Source organism: Kogia breviceps, chromosome 13 (assembly GCF_026419965.1).
Source record: "Kogia breviceps isolate mKogBre1 chromosome 13, mKogBre1 haplotype 1, whole genome shotgun sequence".
Taxonomy (NCBI): domain Eukaryota; kingdom Metazoa; phylum Chordata; class Mammalia; order Artiodactyla; family Physeteridae; genus Kogia; species Kogia breviceps.
In genome coordinates this window covers 53869077-53893862 of record NC_081322.1, presented here as the reverse complement: position 1 = coordinate 53893862, position 24786 = coordinate 53869077, and the positions used below count along the sequence as shown (strand labels likewise).

At 35.8% G+C, this 24786-nt stretch overlaps 1 protein-coding gene across 17 annotated transcripts in view; it reads left to right on the top strand.

Moving 5' to 3' along the window:
- Positions 1–24786, top strand: part of TRDN (triadin) — a 502784-nt gene that overhangs the window by 212598 nt on the left and 265400 nt on the right. For 16 of the 17 annotated variants that reach the window (XM_067010670.1, XM_067010684.1, XM_067010683.1 and 13 more), the window contains 2 exons: positions 13114–13167; positions 20073–20102. In XM_067010670.1, coding sequence (XP_066866771.1) covers positions 13114–13167; positions 20073–20102 — 84 coding nt within the window. The remainder of the gene's footprint in view (positions 1–13113; positions 13168–20072; positions 20103–24786) is intronic. The other variant, XM_067010680.1, reaches the window with a different exon arrangement.

Here is a 24786-nt window from a genome sequence, read left to right as displayed (position 1 = left end):
TTTTCTCCACCCCTTGGATGAAATCCAAAAAAGACCCTGTATTTTTCCTGGTCATGTTCAGATAATAAAACAATGGTCTTTTCCCCCAAGCATTTAAAACTTCCGAATCCAATGTAATATCAAAGCTCCCAACATCCATCCCAGTTAAAAAGTTTCCCATTGCTCAGCTTGAGCTTGCCCTGAGCTTGGAAGCCTGTAAGTGGGTGGGGTGTCCTGGGCTTCCCGTCCCTTTTCCTCACTCTGTTCCCAGGAAGCTGGTTACCATAACCTCCAGGGTAAGGGCAAAGGGGAGGGAGCAGGGATGAGGGATACAATCTAACTTGACTGACTCAAGTGTTACCTGAGTTTGGTGCCTTCTGTCCTAGTGTCAGATGTCCAAAACTGATTTGCACACCAAAGATAAGTTATACCATTAAGTTAATTTAATAATTCTAACACTAAAATTCTTAGTATAAAATTTTCATGTAATTGAAACAAATGCATGTTATTTTTAGGACTGTGCCTTTTTCATTTTATCTTTTTTGTGTAAAGGAATATACACATTTTAACTTTAGGAATAATCAGGGACATAGGGGTTAACTACCACCTGAAACCATCATGTAATTTAATTTTTAGAAAAGAATGCCAATGCCTCCTCGAATGGGATTGGGAATGCCACAGTTTAAATTCTCTGAACATCAAATATATGTATTACTACCTTTAGATCTGTTTCATATCTAAACTGTTTTAAAAAAATCTTAATTTAAAATCAACTATATGGCCCCAATTGTAGGATAACTTATGAATATTTGTGTGTGTAGCATGCTGTGTTCTGCATGCATTTCTTTGTTATTTGCCATTTGTTGAATTCAAAGGTACCATTGTCCTTATCAATACACAAGAGAAACTTACTCTCTGTTTTCAGTTATTCCTAAAGTGTTAGCTCTCAGGAGAGACTCGGAAAGATTCTGTTCCTGTTTTTGAGCCCAGCAAGTTCCTTTTAACTGAGACAGTAGTTTATAACACTAAATGTAAATCACATGGAATGATTTTTCTTAGACCAAATTAATTTGTTTCACTACTTTGACAATCTTCTAACATATACCAAAATCTAGATTTTTAAAAAATTGTCTTTAAATGATCTGATTCCAAAATTACTAAAATACATTAAAGACTTTAAATGTTTAAAAAGAAAAATTCTGGGAACAATTCAAAGATTAAATTCACATAAAGGCAACCAAACTCAATAAAAGTAAATAAATTATAAATCCAAAGTTAACTAAAAAAAAAAAAAAAAAAAAGAGTAGAACTAGATTTTATTCTTCTATTTTTGGTTAATATAGTTGTTGCTATTACTTGAATATTTTATAAGGGTTGATATTTTAAATATTTAAAGAATTTTGGGGTGAATATATTCTCTATCAATATCATTGTTTTTGTTTATAATTAATATTCTTGTAATACAATACACTAATTTACCATGATACTGCAATATTAACACTGTTTCTGTGCCCGAGATAAGTAATTAAAGGGCAGCCTTGGAATCCTTCTTTTCTGGTCTTCTTGTTTTATGAAATAATGCATTTCTTTCTTGTTTAAGTCAGATAATATAGGATTTTCTATACATTACTCTATAGAAATTAGCTGTTAGTACTGCCATTGTGATTATTTTTTTAAAAACTCAGAACCGTTTGTATTAAAAGATTTGCTTATGTTTACATATGGCTATCAAGAAAAAATGACATTATTTTGGAAAGAGTTGATAAGGCTTTCTATGTTGGAAACATGCTGGACTAGGAATCCAAATATTTATGACTTAGCCTAGGCCTGCCTGCCTATCTGATAGGGTTATGACATAGATCAAGTAAAATAATTTATGCAAAGGACTTTGGAAATTCTAATGATGCATACAAATTAAAAATTTCATTCAAATACAGAATAGTTCAGAGTAAGATTTTCAGTATGTTGGTGAGGACTTTCTAGAATTTAACGTGTTATACAATCTTGATGTCTGTGAAATACACTTTTGTTGAATATTTATGCAGAATATTCATAGGTTTTTGATTTTTTTTGGTCTTCTATTATTCGATTTTGGCTTTTTGCTTGGTTTTTAAAAATTTCTGATTAAAATTTTAATCTGTACATTTGGAGTTATCTGATTTTCTAGAAAATTCAATAAATGAAGGATGAGGAATCAATAAAATTTTTAGAAATTTGAGTAGACATATATATTCCAAGGACTGATGTAAAGAGTCAAGTATGGTCACAAGATAAATCAGTATTTTAAACATTTCAGCACAAAATACTGAGGCACCACCACTAAGTTTCTGCTTACTGTTCAAGAGGTAGAACATCCTTCTTGGTATTAGTCATCTAATGAGTGTTCTCTGGTTCTAGTGCTTGAATACTTGGGTTAGTTACGTATGAGGATTGCAATTAGTATGGGACCATTGGTGGAATGATCAACCTTCCTGTGATAGCGTTTTTCAGTAGTTTGCCATGATATCAGTGTGTTTTTGAAAGTAAATTGGCTTTTTTTTTTTTTTTTTTGCGGTATGTGGGCCTCTCACTGTTGTGGCCTCTCCCGTAGCGGAGCACAGGCTCCGGACGCGCAGGCTCAGCGGCCATGGCTCACGGGCCAAGCCGCTCCGCGGCATGTGGGATCTTCCCGGACCGGGGCATGAACCCGCGTCCCCTGCATCGGCAGGCGGACTCTCAACCACTGCGCCACCAGGGAACCCCCTAAATTGACTTTTAAGATTTCCCATCATCATGTGAGCTTGTTTGAGAGATAGTTGATTATTTACTAGTCTCTGGTCTGAGGAATTAACATGGTAACCTCTACTTCATCCTTACTTTTGGCCTCCTCCCTCCAGTCTCATTGTATAGTACCGGAACTTATTCTGTCTGCTTTTGAGATTTCTTGTCAATGTTAAAGTTCTCAAAAATATTTCATGCTCCATAGTCAATTGTAATTTCATTCTTAACATAGATTTTTCAAACTCTTCTTTGGTTTCTGAACTCAGATATGTACAGTAGTTCATATTTGTAAAATTTCCACTGCCTTCATATGGGTCATGTGGAATCCAGTCCATCTGTGAGATGCTGGGGATGAGCTACTTGGAAACCTTATAGCTCTAAGAGTGGAATTCAGTTCAGTCGTTTGTTAGAAGAAGATTAATACCTTGCCTTTTACCAAAGTATGTGGGAAGGTGTTTTCATGTACTAGCACTCACTCACTTGCTCTCAAATGCTTCTGTGCATATGGCTCCAGTAATTGAATATTAACTCCCTTATTTGTGCATATGCGCGTGGATGTTGAATATTCGAAGGTAGAGACTGGCTGCTAAAGTAACCTATTATGCTTCATTGGATGGTCCCAGGGAAAGCAGTACATTTGCTGCAATATGTGACAATGTGGGCTTCAGAGCAATGTCAGTCCTTAGTAACCTCAGCTTGTCATTTTGCTGTTAAGAGAACCTCTAGGCTTCCTGCTAAATATCAATTTAAGTTTAAGTCTGCATGCTTGACATTGGGGACTACTGTTCCTGAGAGGTGTACATAATTCCCTTTAACATTGATGGAAAGGAGAGCACGATGTAGTGAAATATCCTTCTTGGGAGGACAACATTGTGAAGCTCATTTATTTCTCTAGATCGATCATGTGCGAACTGACAGTTAAAGCATTTGAACTCTTAGAGCTGTGACACAAATTTGTGCTGAAAAACAAATCATCACACATTACAATAAGTCCACAATCCCTAAAATTAGGAATAAATGTGGACTGTTATCTATGACTCATTCAGTGACATTTCATCTTAAATATGTAGTACGTATTTCCCCATACATCCCAGAGGTAACAGACAGCAAATAATATCACCTTCATGTTTAAACAAATAATTGCATACTTTACATATTAGATTAGGGGAAAAAACCTCAAACATGTGGCATGTATTATAGTATATAGCTTCAAAAATTAGATCACTTCATCCAAGTATTTTGTTCTTCATGAATGTTAGTAAAAGCCCAAGGAGAAGATTGAAATCTTGATATCAGATAGAAGAAAATAATCAAATATTGCTTTCTGGCTTTATTAGATCTGTTAACTATTTGCCAAATGGTCCTCTTTAGTTTTAGAGAAAAAAAAACGTTGCCCTATAATCTTGATATATCAGAATACCTACATATCATATTTAATAGCACAGTTTTATGCATTAGAAAACCTGAGTCATTTCAATAATAAATTTCATTTTAAATATCTTTTCCCATTTTCCCCTCAACTGTCATTGTTTTTTATCACCATTTACGGCTTGTATTTACATTTTTTTCAATTCTTCTCTCCAGTAGTTTTTTCTCTTTATCCTTTTCTCTCTCATATTTTTTCCTTTATTTAATAAAATTCCATTTTCAGCTAAATTGAATGTATTTTGAATGTGGACGTCTTCCTTGTACACGTCATTGATCACAGTATTACCCTTACGGGAAATAGTTGGGCGTTGTTGGCATTTCAATAGGGTAATTTTGATTTCCAGAGGAAGAGATGCCTTTCTCTCCACCCGTGCTTTTTACTATTCCCTCTCTCACATCTTGGGAACTTTCTACTTTAATGCCTTTCCCACTTCCCAGACTTTTTAATGTTGTTTTTCTCTCCATCAGGTATTTTTCTTCTCTCTTCAAATAAAATAGTTGCCTATTTTGAAAACAGCATTTGCTTGGTTCTACAGCTACTTTCAAGCCACTTTTTTTCTAGTGCCTTTTACAACACTTGTCAAATAAATGACTTACACCCTCCACCTCAATTTAGTCACCGCCCACCTTAAGCCCCTAAAGACAGATGTAGTGTAAACCCTGACAGTTGGCTTTTTTTTTTTTAATGCAAGTGCCTGACTTAAGCTTTGGTTTCAGAGTCATCCACTTCAAACCACTTCCTAGATGGCGGTCTCAGATAGGCACCTTGACCACTTCCTAGATGGCTGTCTCAGAGATGCACCTTGACCATTTCCTAGATGGCTGTCTCAGAGATGCACCTTGACCACTTCCTAGATGGCTGTCTCAGATAGGCATCTTGCCCCCATCCCCCCACCTTCCATAGTCCAGGCTTTTTTTTTCTTTAGAGATCTTGGTTTATTTTGATAACCGACCACTTGGGCCACTTGCTTTTTCTCTTCCCAGGCTTTAAATTCCCACTCTTACGTTTTTTATTCACCAGTGGTGAGTCTGAAAAACCCTAGGCCCAACCCTTGACCCAACAAAGGTGGAACTCCAGGCCTGCTAGCTCTCTCTTTCTCTCTGTCTCCCCTCAAGAACTTGCTTTGTGGCCTCCAGGTGTGCCATGTAACTTCCAGGACCTGTAAGTAACCTTTTTTTTTAAATTGCTGAGGGTGTCTTGCAATCATAATAAGAATACAAAGCCCTGTCCAGATACAACATAGGTTATTGATAGGCTGAGACCAGCACAAAACAATAGGCTTCCTACTGTTTGCATCCCAATTCCAAAATCATGTTCAAAAATGTTGCCAGGGACTCTCTAGATATAAAAACAAACTCTCTTTGTGTTTAATCCTGAGGTTTATTTCTTCATTTTTTTAACATCCTCTTTCCTTGACCTTGCTGAAATTAACATCTGAATTTTTCTTATACATTTTCAACCAATATTTTTCTCAAGCCAACTTGAGGGCTTCTGTTTGTCCCTTGGAAAAACCGTTCCTTCTTGCTCTCATAATGTTAATTTAACCTCTACGTGGATGATGTGAGAATCTCCATATCTCTTCAAAGGCCATATTTTTTCCCCAATGTCTACTTAATATTTTCACTTGAAGTTACACCATTGTCTCAAAACGCAATATGTATTTCTGTTATAAACTTCAATTAAATTATGTTAAAACAAATTCTGTTTATCAGGTCCCGAACCTGTCTTATTTGAATAAACAGCCTTCTTTTTCCTCCTCTGTACATGTCAAACACATCTACAGAGGAGGAAAAAGAAAGCTGTTAAATGTCTAACTTATTATTTTCTTTCCATTTCCATGAACACTTGCCTAGTCTTAGACATTATCATTTTACAACTAGAGTATTTCAATGACAATTTACCTGGTTTCTATGCTACCAGAATAAGCCCTTTCTCCTGACAATCACGGAAAGTTTATCTCTTTGAAACATTGCTGTGTAACTCCCTTGCTCAAAAGTGTAATGGCTCTTAATGTTCTAAGAAAAAGTACATCTCATTCACTGAGATTTCAAGGTTAATTTTTTTGACCATAATTTACTTTAAACAATTTTTAAATTTTCATTTTTACTTCTCATTAACACAAAGGAGACTCTTGCTCCCCAGCCAGATTGATCCATAATCCACGGGAATACTTAATCAGTCATTTACTTTGTAACTTTCTTTCCCTCACCCCTTTGTGGCTCTGTACTCTCCTTCAAGTCTTACCTATTTCCTGCCTCCTTTAAAATTGCCAAAGTCCAAAACTCAGATTACTATACCCTTCATTTGGCATTTTTCCTGTAGTGTCCCTAACCAGACTGTGTGTGGAAATAGTCCTTACATTTAAGTATGGTGCCTGCCCCCAGTAAGCATGAATGCAAAATATACTGAAGCAAGAATGAGTGATGGAACTCAGTAATTATTTGGAGAAGTATTTTCTCATTTAATAAAATTGAGTTGTTCAACCTTAAATTGTCTGTTAAACCTGAGGACAAAGTTTAGCTGAAAGTGTTTCTTTAAAAATATAACCCTGAATTCTTCCTTAGATTGCTTTGATTTAGGACTCTCTGTTAAGTATTCCTTCTTTTTGGAAATCATGCTAATTTTCCAGTGTAATAGATCTGCATTTTATAAACCTAGCCATTTTTTCAAGAAATGTAGATTCTCTTTGAAGCTGATTATAACATCTTCAGATTTTGGCATGTGCAGTATTATAGAGAAAAAAAAGACTCAGTGAGTCTGAACAGTTTTATGAGGATAATTGCTACCTATTTGGTTTAGAATTTCAGGCAGATAACAATGACTTTTTAAAACACATTTTCTCCTAATCATTATTCATGTACCCATGCAAAAACTGACTGGATATCTTCTTAGTGCCAAGAATTGTGTGAGAGAATGAAAATAAACCATGCTTTGCTCTCAGTTTTTGCTTCCACTATCCTCATTTTTTTTTTTTTTACATTTTTATATGGTTACTTTTATGCTTAACAATTCTGTTTGTTTATAACATTCCCAAATTGGGTAATGAGATAAAAGAGGTATGTGTGTGTTTCTTATTGTCTAGAAAAGTGAAAAACAGAATGATAATATTCACAGACACTGTTTACTAATGTTAGAACAATAGGGGCTGGTGGTTTTTAAGGACTGAATTAGATCATGATGCTCTATGAAATCATTTAGTGAGAAAAATCACTCCTCATAGTATGTATAAGTTGTGAGTTAAGGGACCTACCAACAGCATATCACTTAATTTTTAAGACTGAAATTTTACCTGAAAAAATATGGCTGAACAGTCAGAAATTTTGTTTTTTTGATATGTATATATATAATATACATAATAAAATAGCTTGTTTTCTAAAATAAACTAAATTTTGTTTTGTTTCACTTCACTTAAAGAGCCCAAATCTATCTTAGATAAGGAAATAAATCACTCATATTGGGAATGCAATAATTTTTCCAAATCATAACATTTATTTCAATAAAAAGTCAAGTTTCTACTTGAGTCCTAATTCTTCTAGGAAGCATATGTTTCTCCTAAGAGAATCTGTCTAGTTTGGTGGTTAAAATGCTTGCTTTTAAAACATGATCAAAGAAAAGGGGGTAATTATTTTATGGTAAGGGAGGACTACCAAGGTAAGCCTCAATAATAAAAATAAATAATCAAGAAATTTTCCATCAAAACATAATATAGGTAATTTTTTTCAAATTCTCGTATCTTTGTTCATAGTCACCGATTTTAGAAAGGTGTTACAGAAGTAGAAAGGGACCTGGAGTGATCATCTGGGCCTGCCTCTTTGCTTTAAGCAGATACATTGAGGACCCCTTGAAAACAGATATCTATCTGGCAACCCCAGAAATGGGACCTCACATCTTCCCATGGTATCACATTCCATTGTTTTATTAGCTGTATGGCAGAGGCTTTTTCTTAATCTAAATGGAATCAGCCTTCCCTTTAACATGCCAAATATTTTTTAAAGTGAAAGGCCAAATCATCTGTGTCTCATTCATACTTCTCTTTTTATTAAAAAAAAGTTTCCTTCTTGTAATTGTTTAAATAAATCTATACCTTGATCTTCAACCCTAAATTCTAAATTGTTAAATGTTTAAGAAACCTGCCATTCTTAGACATTCAGAGAGCTAGATGATGCCATGAGGGGAAATGCCCGTTACTCTAATTGTAAATATTCTCACTGATGTTTTCCAGTTTCTTTTCTCCCTAAGCTTACTTCTCTTCAAATAATATAGGAAAAATGTGATTCCATGTGTAGAAACTGTAGGTAGATTTTGATTTATATTTAATTAAAACATCAAAATTATTGTTTTCAAATTAAGAAATATTTAGAATAGTTTTTATGGAAAACATAGTCTGTGCTCTTAAAGATTAAGAAAAAAATCAGAATATTTTAGCAAACCTAGAAGAATCTTTTTTTTTTCTGAATTAAACTCTATAATGCTATGATACTAAGTTAAAGGCTATTTAGATTCTAAAGCAAATACAATGCACAAAATACATTCCTTGATCAGAAGATTTTCTGGAAAAAAGTAGTCTAGCTAAATTATGCTACCTATTGTAAGCAATGCTGCCAGCTTATTTAGATTCTTAACCTCTAGCAATAACAGATTATTTTGATAAATTATTCATATTTCTGCACTGTACACCTTTCACAATTTGCATATCTGGCAGCAAATAGGCTCTCCTTTCAGGCTTTAGTCCCCTTGGTCAGACACGATGGCCGAAGGCTGCTTCATGATTAATTTCATCTCAGTGGGGTTATTATCATACTGAAATTAGCAATGCCCCTGAAATATGCTTTCCTGGAGCTACAGGCACAAGAGGCTTAGTTAGTTTAAGAGCTTTTAACCATATAGTAAGTTTTAGCTTAATTGTTAACCTTTCTCTATTTGAGGAGTATGTACACCTAAAAATAATACTGGATTTTACAAGACTAGAAAACAATAATTTAGAGCTTGATTTAGCAGCTCATTGGATTGCAGGATAATTTTTCATTAGTTTCTAGTATCTTATTTTAAAAGGATGTATACTTTTGAACGATCAAGGAGGTTTTTATTTTGCTGGTTCAAAGTTTACTGCTGAATCAATAAATATTAATTTTTCTTCCGGTTTGTGTAAGAGTCATTCAGCTTTTCTATATTTAGTTTTCTCACCTAAGAACAGTCTAAATGCCTTGTACCATTGCAGAATTAGCAAGAGATGGCTTTTAAAGAAATGTTTCTGGAAAATATTTTAAATTCAGTGATTTGGGGTTGGCAATAACTGGAAGATTGCTTAGAAAATATTTAAAATGTAAGTGTGGTTCTCTACAATGCTATTATTGTTCATCTGCTGTCCATTAGTCAAAGACCAATACTAGACTCACAGTGCAGCAATCTACTTGCTGTTAAAGTTATGTGAACCCTACATTTGAAAGCTCAGTGGATTCACACTTCACATTAAAAGAAGTCAGAGTATAAACAGAGTCCTGTAGATGAAAAGTTCATGATATTAAACTAATATTTAAACCTATATGCAAAAATTGATTTCTTAACAAAGTATTTGCAGACTCAATATTTTTTCAGTTTGTTAAGTCAGACTGTTTCATGCCTAAGGAATCAGAAGACACTAAAACATTTGGCTAATCTGATTCATGACAATTTGTTTATATAAATACGTGTTTCAGGAAGCTAAGAATACTAACTATTCTGATAATTTCCTGCTAAAACATTCCCAGGGGACATATACTGACACTTAAATCTAGGGCCATCCTGTCTCTGATTTTGAGCTCCAAAATATTATTTATGGATTTCAGAATTATTATAAACCTCAGTTGAATTTTCTTATTGTCCTGTGTTCTTATTTAAATCACTATTTTATTTCAAAAATATAATTATAAAAATTATCTAATAAAAATTGAAAAAAGGAAAAATTATTTGATATAATAAAATTTTCATTTGGGCTGCGTGTAGTAGAGGCAGTGAGTAATACAGAGGAAATAAGACTGGCCATCACTTGATAATTTTTGAATGGGTGTTGAGAGCACCAGTGAGTTTGCAGCTTATTATACATTCGTTACTTTGTTATATATTTGAAAATTTTCCTAGTAAAAGGTTAGTGTCATTTGCAGTTGGCAGTAATCAAAAGGAGAGAGAAAATTATGTATACTGAAAACTTGTCTGTAAAGATTTAATGTGTTTTCACTCGTGTAGTTTTTGCCTGGCTTTCTTTTTTTTTTCTTTTTGTGCTGTACGCGGGCCTCTCACTGCTGTGGCCTCTCCTGCTGCAGAGCACAGGCTCCAAACGCGCAGGCCCAGCGGCCATGGCTCACGGGCCCAGCCGCTCCGCAGCATGTGGGATCTTCCCGGACCAGGGCATGAACCAGTATCCCTTGCATCGGCAGGCCGACTCTCAACCACTGCACCACCAGGGAAGCCTCTGGCTTTCTTAATGTACATTTATGGTCTGATCACCTCTCCATGTGTTCTCAATAGATTAGAGGCTGACAGAGGAACCGAATGATGAACGGGAGAAGTTATTAATAAGGCCTTAAGAAAAGCTCTCCATAATTCACAATTGGGTATACCGGGTGGTGCAATAGAATCTTAGGCATGGAGAACTCGTTTAGAATCAGTGGTCTGAGAAGACATAAAAACAACAAAAAAAGAGAAAAGATAGGTGGAAATTTGACTATAAAAATGCTAAGGTACTTTACTGACAACTATTTTTAAAATCTTTTTTTTAAAAATCAGAACTACTCTACAGTTCTCTGATATGTTGAGATCTTTAAGTAGTAAAACACCTAGGCAGTTTAGGGTACTTTTGATGATCTTTCCTATGTATTCTTGTATCCTTTCATCCACCTTTTCATTCCACCAATTATTTATTAAGTACCCACTAAATGCTAGTTATAGGGTAGAGTAATACTTAGAAATAGATTAGTTAGAATTCACTATCTATATGTAAATCTTGATTAATTCTGATTTGAGACCAACTATTCTAGATGTGACAAAGGTAGCACTAACATGATAGTTGCATGTTCCTCCAGGAATAAAAGAAATTAATAATAAAAAGATCATAGGTAGAATGGACTCAATTTAATTTTGACAAAAGATATTTTGTCTTAAGAAATAAATTTAGGGGCTTCCCAGGTGGCGCAGTGGTTGGGAGTCCACCTGCCGATGCGGGGGACACGGGTTCGTGCCCCGGTCCGGGAGGATCCCACGTGCCGCGGAGCGGCTGGGCCCGTGAGCCATGGCCGCTGAGCCTGCGCGTCCGGAGCCTGTGCTCCGCAACGGGAGAGGCCACAGCAGTGAGAGGCCCGCGTACCACAAAAAAAAAAAAAAAAAAGAAAGAAATTTAGGAATAAATATATGTGGATAAATAATATTTCTTTTATATGAAAACAGAATGAAAAATTACTATTTTTGTATCATGATTATAATACAAATGAATATCTCACCAACAAGAGGTAAAGAGTGAATTAGAAATTAAACCCCTGGTGTTTGGCCAATGAAACATTGATTATTTGCTTATGATTCTTGGCCAAGTTATTCTGATGCAATCTTGTTATTTTATAATTCTAACTAGGATTATAATATTAACCTGTAATCAACATTTGATGATAATTAAATGAAAGATTATAATATATATGTGTATCAACTACTACATTTACACCTAGCTTAGTACGTACAAGTAATAGGTCCTAAATAAATATGTGATAAATGAGCAAATAAAGATTAATACCTAAAACAAATGACCAAATCTTCCTTCCCATGTTGTTAAATGATAATCCAATTATTGAAAACTTAGTAAAGACAATCATGAACAATTATTTAGTGAAATATGACATGATCCATTGCTTTTAAAATCTTTATTTCTCCTTTATTCTCATGCTAATTAATCAAATAATATATTTAAATGTCTATGGTATAAGTGAGGTTTTTTTGGTACCCTGTTTCTTTAAAGAGAACATTCTGAACAAAGAAAACAACAACAACAAAACCCCCCTAAGACAAGAGGGAAGAAAGATTCAAAATGAAACTTGCTCATACTCTCACAACACATATTGTTGTCCAGGGCCATGGTTATAGTTGATGGGCACCACAGCAGTGTAGGGAATGACATCTTAGGTCAAAAGCGTATCCTGGAATTTGGTTGTTCTGGGCTTTGTCCTCTTATTAGTTACTCAGTGACCACTTTATTTATGTCTTAATGCTCCACGCATTTCAAAGGGCTAATCATACAGAAATGATATACAAAGAATTCTGAGATTTTCAATTTCAGGTGCTAAGGGCTTCCTTGGTGGTGCAGTGGTTGAGAATCTGCCTGCCAATGCAGGGGCCAGGGGTTTGAGCCATGGTCCAGGAAGATCCCACATGCCACAGAGCACCTAAGCCCATGTACCACAACTACTGAGCCTGCACTCTAGAGCCTGCAAGCCACAACTACTGAGCTCACCTGCCACAACTACTGAAGCCTGCACACCTAGAGCCCGTGCTCAGCAAGAGAAGCCACCGCAATGAGAAGCCCACACATCGCAATGAAGAGTAGCCCCAGCACCCCAAGTAGAGAAAGCCCACACGCAGCAACAAAGACCCAATGCAGCCAAAAATAAATAAATAAATAACTTAAAAAAATCAAATTCAGGTGCTAAACGAATGCAAAGAATTCCATGGTCAGTTAACAGTGAAGCAAAATAGTTTGGGGAAACTTTATGATTTTATTTGGTTCAGTTACTTCATTTCTGTCTCAGTAATCCTAATTCTCAGTGGTTCTCCTAATAATTGTGTTCATTTCTTAACAGAAATTCTGAGTGCCAAGGGCAGTGTTTTTATGTTTGTGTTTTTATAATTTTTCCTTGTTTTGTTGTTATATATCCTTCTGAAATAGTTCTTCATGGTAATTTATTTATGTCCCTTTTTTTTTTCATAAGATCCTGGCAAAGTCCCAGAAGCCAAACAAGGGACAATAAAAATTGCAGCACAAGGTAGGCAATAAAACACTTAAAAATTCTATTGCTTTTTTTAAAAAAAACTTACAGTAGCACTTTATTGACAATAGCCAAAGCTGTTTATTGCAGAATAGCACCATCTGCTGGGTTATTATAGAAAACATTTTGTTGTTGCATGAAGATGCACATTTCAAGAATTTATTTAGTAATTGGAGAAACTGCAACTGAGAGTAATGCCACATTTGCAGAGGAGATACTGAATGACCCAAGAATTCGTATCTTGACTCCAGGTTTGTCATTGAGCTTTTACTTGTACATCCAAAAATAAACCATAGATTAATTGATACATAGAAGATAATATGATGGACAGATAGAGATACACAAATATATAAAATTTCCAATGTTTTTAGTTATGCATTTTAATTTGTGTCATACTAGAAAATTCAGTCAGAGTGGTATTAAATTAATACTACTTCATCTGTATATCAAGACTGCAAAAATCAGATATGACTACAAAGTAATCATCCTAGCTTTTATGAGCCATCTGAGAAAATTTGTTATATCACTCACTAATATCTTTGGGACATCAAAAGTGGTTTTGTTAAGAGAATTTTAGAAAATATATAGATTCTTTAAATCATCAGTTTGGGAAAAGTACTTCTTTAAAATAATTTTCCTGTAATGTTATTTTTTAACTATCACCTGACATCACATCCTTTGAGAAAGCTCCTCTAATTCCATTGCCCACTTTATAGAACACTCTTAGGAAAGAAAAAGTAAAATATTTACCGGAGAAAATCTTTATTTTTTCTCCTTTGCCACATTATACAGCATTGACCAATAAAAGAGATGCGTTTAGGTGGTGGTACATTTGTTTCTGTGCAGAAGCTCCTTGTAGCAGACTTCTCAGCACATGACATGATTCCATCTGATCCAAAATTTTGTTACATTTAATCCTGGACCCAACAATATACAGAATCATCCTAGTAAATATTGGCAAAATGGGTTGACTAGCCATTTAACCCAATCATGTTGTTTATAAAGTATATGTGCTAGAATGATTAAGAACTATGATACAAGGTTTTAGTTTTCATTTGATCATTGGGTTGATCAACAAAACTGATTCTTCTTTAGAAGAGTTCTGATCAGGAATGTCATTAATATTATGGGAGGTAGAAAAGCAGGACAAATATTACCATCACTTTTGTGTTTTCTTTTCATGAAAGTGCAGCTCAGAGCGGAATTCCTTAAGTGAATGACTACCTAGTTCAAGAATTATTGCAGTTAATGCATATATGTTCTCATAAAAATTCACAATAGCCTGGCACAGTGTTTTAACTGAGGCTTCTGAAGGTCATGGTAGGTGTGGAACTATGACTCGAGGCAGGCACTTTGTGTTACTTCAGCCTCCTTTTAGAGGAGTACAGGGGAGAGAATTGAAGAGATATCTGGAAATCTGCTTCAGATTTGAGCTTGGGGCCATGGGCTCTTCACTTTTACATTCCAAGTACATTGGATTAGGCAGACTCAGAACTTAACACTTTCAGAATAAAGCATTTATCGTTGAGTGAGTAATCAGGTAGAGTCTGGAAGGCTTGTAAAACTACCCTTTTATGAGATTAGATGAAAGTGCTGATTGAGAACAGTGTACAAGGCAAGAGTTAGGGGCTATATATATATGTTCACTAAATTGTAATGACACATCAAAGCAGGGACACACCAAATAGGGATAAATGTCACTTGTGTTGTGCACATACTCAGTAGACCTTTTGTAGACAGGTTTTATAACACCACAGCTGCATAATTAAATTATGCATAGAAGTAATTAATATTTGCAAGTACTCCATGTGGAGACAGCTTAAACACAATGGCAACACTGCTATAAGCAGAGACTGATAATTTTGATAGATAGTGACAAAATTGACAGTGATGTTAATAGTGGGGTAAAAGTTAGAGTATATCTCTTCATTTATTTTTTTTTTACTTTTATAACAAAGGAACTATTTAAACCCTAGTTTTATATAAATTATGTATATATGTACATATTAATTATAATTAAGATATAGCATTCTTTTCTGGAAGTACTTAAAAAATTATTTTAACAAAGAGTTTGGAGGCACTGAGAAGACAATGACATAAATGTCTTTACACTACAGGAGATTGCAATTTGGAGATATGAGAAATTTAAGTAACAACACATATTGAATATCTTGTAGTGCTGAATTGAATTGTAGAGATAATAAATGCCAAAGAATTAAGACAAAGTGATTTTCAGTAAGAGGGATTCCTCATGGATGAGGGGTGACTTGAGTTTGTAGCATGACTAAAAAATAAACTGGAAGAAAAAAAAGCATTGCTAGTAAATAGATGACTTAAGTAGATATAAAGAGTTAGCGATAATTATGAAAGGTTGTCATTATGAAGACATGAGACAATAGCCTCAACTAGGATGGCGCAAATGACTTTAGAGAAATGCAAATAAGGTGAACATTTTGAAGACATAATATTTGATAAACTATACAGATGAAACAAAGAAAAAATAAAAATGATACTGAGCTTTCGAGTGTTGGTGAATAAGATCATTATAATTGTCATAGTGATAAGTCCCAGGGGAAGGAATGAGCTTAAGGGAAAAGAAGAGGATTCACTTTGGGGCAGGTTTATGTTGAGCAGACCGAATGTTATCCAGGCAGTGATTTTTCTGTAGCCAGTTAGAACTTAGACGGGATATCAATCTAGTTAATAGATATTACACAATAAGTTGTGGTGTAGGAATGGAATATAGACCAAAATGAGGAAAGGAAGGAGAGAAATAAGGAATATATTTGTGTGTGTGTGTGTGTGTGTGTGTGTGTGTGTGTGTGTGTGTGGTACGGGCCTCTCTCTGTTGTGGCCTCTCCCATTGTGGAGCACAGGCTCTGGATGGGCAGGTTCAGGGACCATGGCTCACGGGCCCAGCCGCTCCATGGCATGTGGGGTCTTCCCGGACCGGGGCACGAACCCGTGTCCCCTGCATTGGCAGGTGGACTCTCAACCACTGTGCCACCAGGGAAGCCCCAGGAATCATTTTTCAATCAGTTAGTTGTAACAGCTAGGTAGACACCTGTTGAGAATGAAATGCCCGAGTGAGGACAGGAACCATAATGGAACTCGCCTTAAAAGATGGGTCTACATCAAATATTTCCTAAATTCCCATCTCAAGATACTGCAGTTGATACTCTGGTGTGGTGCTGCCACTTATCTCTCATGATGTACCAGGGTATTGGATCTTATTCTGTGCATAAATCTAGGGACGTGCCTGTGGAGTCCTGTGGGTGGGTGGGTGTACATTTGGAAAGGGGGACAGTACACTGAGCCAGGAAAATGATATCTCTGTTTCCTTTCAACTACTGAGATAATTGTAGATTCACATGTTATCTTAGTTTGGGCTGCTATAACAGAATATCATGGGTGGCTTAAACAGTCAACTTATTTCTCATTTAAAAAAAAGATGGGTCTATATGCATCTGTGTTAGTGTATTTTTTTTCCTTTTGGTCTCAAAGCAAACATTAAAAGTATCCCATCTATTAGAGAAAAAAAGAACAAAATAACTAAAATATTAGCCATTTCAGTCTCAAGATTGCTTTGGCAATTCGGGGTCTTTTGTGGTTCCATATAAATTTTAGGATTATTTGTTCTAGTTCCATGAAAAATGTCACTGGTATTTTGATAGGGTTTTCATCAAATCTGTATATTGCTTTGTGTAGTATGGACATTTTTACAATATTAATGTTTCCAGTTCAAGAACATGGGGTATGTTTCCATTTCTTTGTATCATTTTCATATTGCTTTATCAGTGTTTTATAGTTTGCAGAGTATAGGTCTTTCACCTCCTTGGTTAAGCTTATTCCTAGGTATTTAATTCTTTTTGATGCAATTTTAAACAGGATTGTTTTCTTGCTTTCTCTTTCTGATAGCTCATTATTAGTGCATAGAAAAGCAACAGATTTCTGTATATTAATCCTGTATCCTGCAACTTTACTAAACTGATTTATTAGTTCTAATAGTTTTTTGGTGGAGATCTCAGGGTTCATTACAGTCTCATTACAATGTGAAAAACAAGAGCTAAATAGTTAAGAATCACTCCCACTCAGTAAATCAGTCATCCAGCCATTGTAATCCAGTTAAATAGATTAGAGTCAGGTGAGCTGAACTGAGTGCCAGCAGTGGGACACATGAACAAAAGTTACAAAACCATTCTGGAAACAGTTGGACCCTGAAACACCCTGGTTTTGATTAACTTCTGGGCTGGAATCCAGCTTGACAGATCACATGGCTTTCCAGATGACTTTGAGTAAAACCCACCAACCTTCAACGGATACAGGGCAAGAAGCAAAGCCAGTGTCAGTTATGAAGGAATAAGTCAAACTCCTTGGTTCAGCTCTTTTCTCTCTTACTGTAAAGTTAAGGGCTGAAATTATTTAAGAATGTTAGAATGGGGAAGAGGAAAGTGTGTAATACCCACATACCTGCACACGCATGTGCACATGTGCACATCGTTCTTCTTGGATTATTTAGGAGTCAAAAAAATTCAAAGTAGCTGCAAAAGATTTTGCCATTTCTTTGAGAAACTTGTTTCAGAGATTTTCTTCTCTGTGGAATTCATAAGAGATGATGGATATTCAAAGTGTGTTCATGTTCTCAGTCTTCTTTCTGGCCTTGGTTGCCCCTCAGAAAGAGCGGGTTTATTGCTAACTGATGAAGTTAGGGACCAGGGCCACTCCCTTGCCAGAGACCCTCCCAGGACCCTGGGAAGGCCCTTGCCAGAGACCCTCCCAGGACCCTGGGAAGGACCACAGCAATTTTTAATTTGTGATTTTGTGTCATTTTATTTATTTTTATTGAAAGAGCCCTCTACCTTCACCCTTTGACCCAACTTGAGAGAGGTTATGGCTTAAATTATGGGAGATATCGTGGAGATAATCTCCCATAGAAAAACAAAGTAAGGGCTTCCCTGGTGGCGCAGTGGTTGAGAGTCCACCTGCCGATACAGGGGACATGGGTTCGTGCCCCAGTACGGGAGGATCCCACATGCCGCTGGCTGGGCCCGTGAGCCTTAGCCTCTGAGCCTGCGTGTCCAGAGCCTGTGCTCTGCAACCGGAGAGGCCCGCGTACCACACACACACAAAAAAAAGTAAAATCCTCTTTTGCAACATCTGAAAGGACAACACCATTTCAATTCTTGTCCTTATCCTACAAACTCCAGGTGAAATGCGAAAATTCAAGTGAATTCCAGAATCAAATGTATATACATGGTGGGCGATTTTGAAAATTATGATGCTTTTCTTTTTGTTTTTTTTTGCGGTACGCGGGCCTCTCACTGCTGTGGTCTCTCCCGTTGTGGAGCACAGGCTCCGGACGCGCAGGCTCAGCGGCCATGGCTCACGGGCCCAGCCGCTCCGCGGCATGTGTGATCTTCTGGACCGGGGCACGAATCTGTGTCCCCAGCATCGGCAGGCGGACTCTCAACCACTGCGCCACCAGGGAAGCCCTATGATGCTTCTTGAAGGAAATTCTTATTTGTAAAGCAAAGAACTAACTACAAATAAGTCTATTGAGTCAAACTCAAAAGGGTTTGCTGAAATAATGACTGGTGGCTTTGAAATCTATCCGACAGTGTCCATATTCTTTAATTCATTTTAGTTATCTTTATTACTCTCCTCACTATATCATTGGAATAAGCAAATTTCTTAACTTAAAAACATTATAGATATAAATCCTCTCTACATTTTGTATGCTATTAATTAAAACTCCATTAAAAAGAAACAAATGTGACAAAGTAGAATTAGTTTGCTTATAAATTTACCTTTTTACTCTGAAAGTAATGGTATTTTAATAACATTTAGAAAATAGATTTTAAAAGGCCTGTAATACATTAAAATAATAAATTTAAATATATTCCCTTTCAGTCTTTTGTTCCTGATTTTTATACCCAATTCTGCTTCTTGCTCACTGTGTGAACATCTGTAAATCATTTGATGTCTCTAAGGCTTAGTTTCTTGCTCTGGGCTGCCTTTCCTAAAAGGTTGTTATGAAGACCAAAGAGAGGATGTACATGAAAGTGTTTTGGCAATTGTAGAACAGAATATAGATCCAATGTAGTCTTGGATGTTGGTTGAAAGTGGTCCCCCAAATTCTAATCCACACAGGAGGAATTACTTTAAGGGATGTATATGACCTCTGAGTCAGTTAATGTGGCTTAAGACATCATAGGTTTGCTTGGAACAATTCCAAGATGACTGAGCCTCCCCCAAAAGCTCCCTTCCAGTAACACACATAAACTACAACTTGGATCCTAGTTTAGACTCATGATCTAGGATTAGATGAATTCCACCACAGAGGAAGTCAGAATTCAACAGTAATTAAAGTGTGCCGTGCCTTTTCTCTATGTAAATGATGATATACATTTGCTAAGAGGAGGGTGGGATTTTCATTAACTTCCTGAAATGATACATTTTATACACTGTTATTGTAACTATGTAAAATAAACTGGTATATAATTCATCGGTAACTAGGCACAGATAATTTATGGACTCCATTTATTTTTTGCATAGATCTATTCCTTTTATTTTAGAAGTGATTGTGGTTTGGTCAGATATAACAATTTCAAACCTAAAATGTAATTATGCTAAACACATACTTATTATTTTAACTTCTTGTCTGTGTAACAATATATTTTTATTCTCCTTTTTTTGGTTTTATGTTTATATCTGAATTAAAAGAAAAACTTTATATGAAATAATATTTTCAATTTATTCTCTTATTTCAGATTTGGATGAATTAATTTGTGTATTGATAACCACTAAGTTTATGAATATATGCACTGCATCCTCATATTCTCAGTTTTCTGAGGAATGGTTATTTAATATGTTTTAACACTATTTTCTTTCCCTTATTTCAGCAGCAACTAAAAAAGATGAAAAGAAGGAAGGTATGTTTTATGCAAAGTTCCACTATGCTTTTTGTGTGAACAATTTACTAATAATCAGAGTTGAATTTTGACTGCCAGCTTGTCTGTGTTTACTTTGGATCTATTATGTGCATACATTTTGTGTGAAGGTGTTTTTTCTAGAACATCACTTCACACTGAAGGGTGAACTACTTTTTTAAAAAGTAATTTTAATCTAATCTTTCTCAATATACAGGGGGTAAAACACAACCTCTGAAAATCCCAGGCCTCCTATTTCATTAGCAATTTTATCAGATTTCAAAAATATGTAAAATACAGACCAATTTTCACATAGTGACCACTTATATCTCTGACACTGACAAGCAAGTGATGTTATTTTGTTCTATTATGTTGAAAATAAGTCATAGTCTATCACTTGCACTCCACCTCCCTTTGTCAGGATGTCTTGATATGGAGTCATTTATTCCCTGCTGTCAAAAAGAGACTGCACCTGATGAACTTATACAGGCAAGAGAGACTTTATTCAAGACTATTGCGATAGGGGTCAAGTCTGTTTACAATAGGAGAAATTGAACTCAACTCCACTGAAACAAAAATGAGAGTTTTAAAGTTCTGGTATAAGCTCATAGAAAAGCACTGGAGGATGTTGGTGGGTTTGGGGTGGGAGCTGGTCAATGTGATGAGGCCATCTGGGTTTTAAAATTTCCTATGAAATTAGGCTTCTACCCTTCCACAGAGACTGGGATATAGGGCTGCTATCTCTTTTGATGATTTTGTTTCAAAGTGATGTCTTGCAGATCTTGAGAAAGATATTTCTGGTTGTAGAAGATTTATGTTTCAAAGGGACAGAGAAAGAATTTACAACTGCAAGTTTTCTAAAGTAAATGCTCTGCTAAAAGTGTGGTCAGGGGCCTATAGTCAAGAAGAAAACTGTCTAAACTTTATTCAGATTGATGGGAATGTTAAGGCCTTCTAAGTCACTGTGACTCTGTTTAGAGATGTTTCTAATGCACAGCCTGACTACTCTTAGATAGGGTCTCTAGCTATCACTACTGTTTATTAATCTAGGCTTATTTTCTCAGTAAAAATAGCATGTAGATATAAGCAATCACTTATGACTTTGAAAATGACGATTATATTCTAATTAGTGTTCATATGATCTGAGAAAAATAAGAAAACAAGTGTTATATTTTATATTTAGTATCATTAGAATTTTACATAGTCCTGATAGCTTGTGAGTCACATTCTGCTTCTGTTAAACAAGAATCTAAGAGTCAATAGATCTGAGAAGGAGAAAATATTTTAGTTGGTTATTACTTACCTAGGAGAAAAAAACATAGTATCATAAAAGTCAACTAATACATATCACTGTGTTTATTATAAAGGCATAGAAATCAGTATTAATTCCCCATATACACATAGCAAATATTTCAGTGCATTTTGGAAATTATATCATTTATATGATCAACATTGTGGTGTGTATACAGAGACCTTACAGGAAAAAAGAGATAGTAAGTTCCTGACACAGCTTTTGACAGATAGTAAATGCTCAAAGATGTTTATCTTCCCTCCATCCTTCCTTCTTCTGAATAAAGAACAATTTACCATTTGATTTAGGTAAAGGAGTAATATGAACAGTTATTTTTCCACTCATTGGCATTCAAACCAAAGTATTAGAAGACTTCTGGGTATATGAAACAGTCAAATTACAATTCACAGCTATAAGCTTTTTATGTATTTTTTTCCCCTCATTGCTATGCTTGGTTCTGTTTTTCCTGAATTATGTGGCTTTTTTCACTTTTCTGCAAAATTGTCCATATGCGATGGACAATTTTTGAAAGAGCCTGGGGAACCCAAGCAGAGCTTTGCCCTTGGAGATTCAAGGAATCCAGTGTCCATCACCAGCTGTGAAATATATAAAACATATACTCCTGACTGTTTCTTAATATTACCATCACTATCATCATCATTATTATTAAATTGTCATTTCCAAAATGTTTCATAGATTATGTCTCATCTCTTGTTTGGAAAACTTTTTAAATTGGTAAGATGATAATATTTAAGATAAAAACTATTCAGCGTAATTTTCGTTGCTCTCAATGTATAGTAGGAGAATAGGCTTAATGGCCAGCTCTTCTAGGCAGTGGCTTGATTTTACATTTCGCGAGTTCCTATTTCCCTTTCTGTATCTTCTGTTAAGCAAAGCAGAGGAGGTATATGGACTTAAGCTTCTTGGCTCTTGTTTCTTATTTTCAATGATCTCAATAAAGATTATAGAAATCTTTTCCATAGAGGCAGGAAGCACATTTTTCCTCAAATGAGGCAAGTTTAATACAAATCACCAGGTGGCATACAATTTGGATTTTCAGTATTTTATTTTACACAAAGTTTATTCACGTTCAACCTTTTTGGATATAGTCAAAGATACTAATGGTTGACAACTTTCCTGAAGAAAAAGAGAATAAGGGGGGTTTCAGGGATTTAATTAGAATGCTCTTGAGAAGTTTTTGTGGTGAATTTTAAAACACAAAAATTAAAGTGCATATGAACTTCTTTATGATAAGCAGGCATCAGGCCACAAAGAGCTTCTTGCATTAGTGAACTCTGAAGATTTGCTGTTCATATTAAGATCTTATTACAGCATGTCTCATCAAATCTCTTTCACAAAACTTAGCAAGAGAGACCCTTGGCTCCATTGAGCTTTGCCCATCAAGTTTACTGTTGTTAGCAGTTTTGGTGTCAGAGCAAGCATATCTTAGCCTAAGTAGAGTAACATTTCTGAATAAATGTTCAGCTGAGGTCCTTCTATGACAAGACTTTTTCTACTGAAGTTGCCACTCTTTCTCCCTCGGCAGACACTTTCTTTGTGATTTATTAACACACGTTCTTACTGTCCATCAGGTTCCCAAAGTCAAAGTCCTAATCAAATTATATTTTTCTTTATAAACATATGCTATTACTTTATTTCTTCTTATAGAATCATCCCATTCTCTTTGCAGACAAAAGGACTCAAATTGTAGTGTAAACTTTGACTCCTGTTTTTCCTTTGCCACTAAAATTTAGTCCTCCGGAATTTTTAATTTGACTAAACTCTCTTGTCTAATCCGTCCTAAAGTAATTAGAAAAGCTAATCTTCACTCACAGCCTCCATTTCTTCAGTTGCGACCTCACATCCTCATTTGTGACCTCATGTTGGTCTTACTAACCTCTTGTGTGAACCAGGGAAACAATCTTGAAAATCAGAGGTTCTCAAGATGTGGTCAAGGACTACTGGAAGTACCTGAGACTTTTTCAGTGGTTCTGCAAGATCAAAAATATATTTATAAAAATAGGGATTTAGCATTTCCTTCTCACTCTCATTCTCTCATGAGTGTGCACTAGAGTTTTCCAGAAGCTACATAATGTGTGATATTGCAACAGAATGAATGCTTAAGGAGATATGTGAATCCAACTATCTTTGCCAGACATAAAGGAGATTCACAAAAGTGTAAAGCAAAGTCCTTCATCTCATCATTTTTTTGGTATTGGAAAATATATTTGTCATAAAAAGTATACTTATGGTAACAGGTAACAGGTTTTAAATTTTTAAATTAATAAATATATATTTAAAAATATTATCAGCTTTATTTTTTAATTTATTTTTAATTTATTATTATTATTATTTTTTTGCGGTACGTGGGCCTCTCACTGTTGTGGTCTCTCCTGTTGCGGAGCACAGGCTCCAGTCGCGCAGGCTCAGCGGCCATAGCTCACGGGCCCAGCCGCACCGCGGTATGTGGGATCTTCCCGGACTGGGGCATGAACCCGTGTCCCAGGCATCGGCAGGTGGACTCTCAACCACTGCGCCACCAGGGAAGCCCTAGCTTTATTCTTTAAAATGATAAATGTCGTAGATAGAACCTACATAAATAAAAGCTGTTTGGGGTCCTTTACAATTGTTAAGATTTTTAAAGGAGTCCTGAGATAAAAAAAGTTTGAGTATCTCTGACCTAAATAATCATTCTGCCTGTAATGCTTTCCCTAAATATTTTCTTCCAAAATACTGAACTGACTTCATGAAACACTTTATGTCATTACCTATTTAAAATAGTCAGTGGCACCATGCTGACCACAGAACATAGTCTACAAGCCTTAACCTGTAATTTAAGTCCCCACAGTGTTTCCCAACCTCCTGTCAAGCACATATCAAGGCAAAGTCAAAGCCAAGGCCTGACAAATTCTACCAGTAAAAATACAATGATCCCTTTTGAGATTGAGACAATTTATTACTTTCACGGCCAGCAAAAGCAAGGGTATCTAAAGGTGCCAGCTCTTCATTTTCCTTGTCCCACACACCAAAAATTCAACACACCAGATAATTCAACACAAGTTAGGGACACCTTTTTGCTGAGGACTCAAATCTGGACTACAGCCAGTGGTCTGCAAGTCTGTTCTCAAAGGGTTCTAGGCAGGAGAACCCAGGAGGTGATGAGAAGTTGTCTCATGACAACCTCCAGGAGAGACAGAGAGGCATGTGGAAGATGACCTCATAGAAAGTCCTCATAGGCCTCCCATCCCCTAATGTTCTTGCAGGATCACAAGACATCCTGCCAGACTCAGCATTAGCCGTGGTTCAGATCTTTGCCTGAATGGCATATATGGCTAGTGCAAAGCCACCAGGGCACTGTGGTGGAACCTGTACCCTACTCTCCTACCCAGTTTCTTC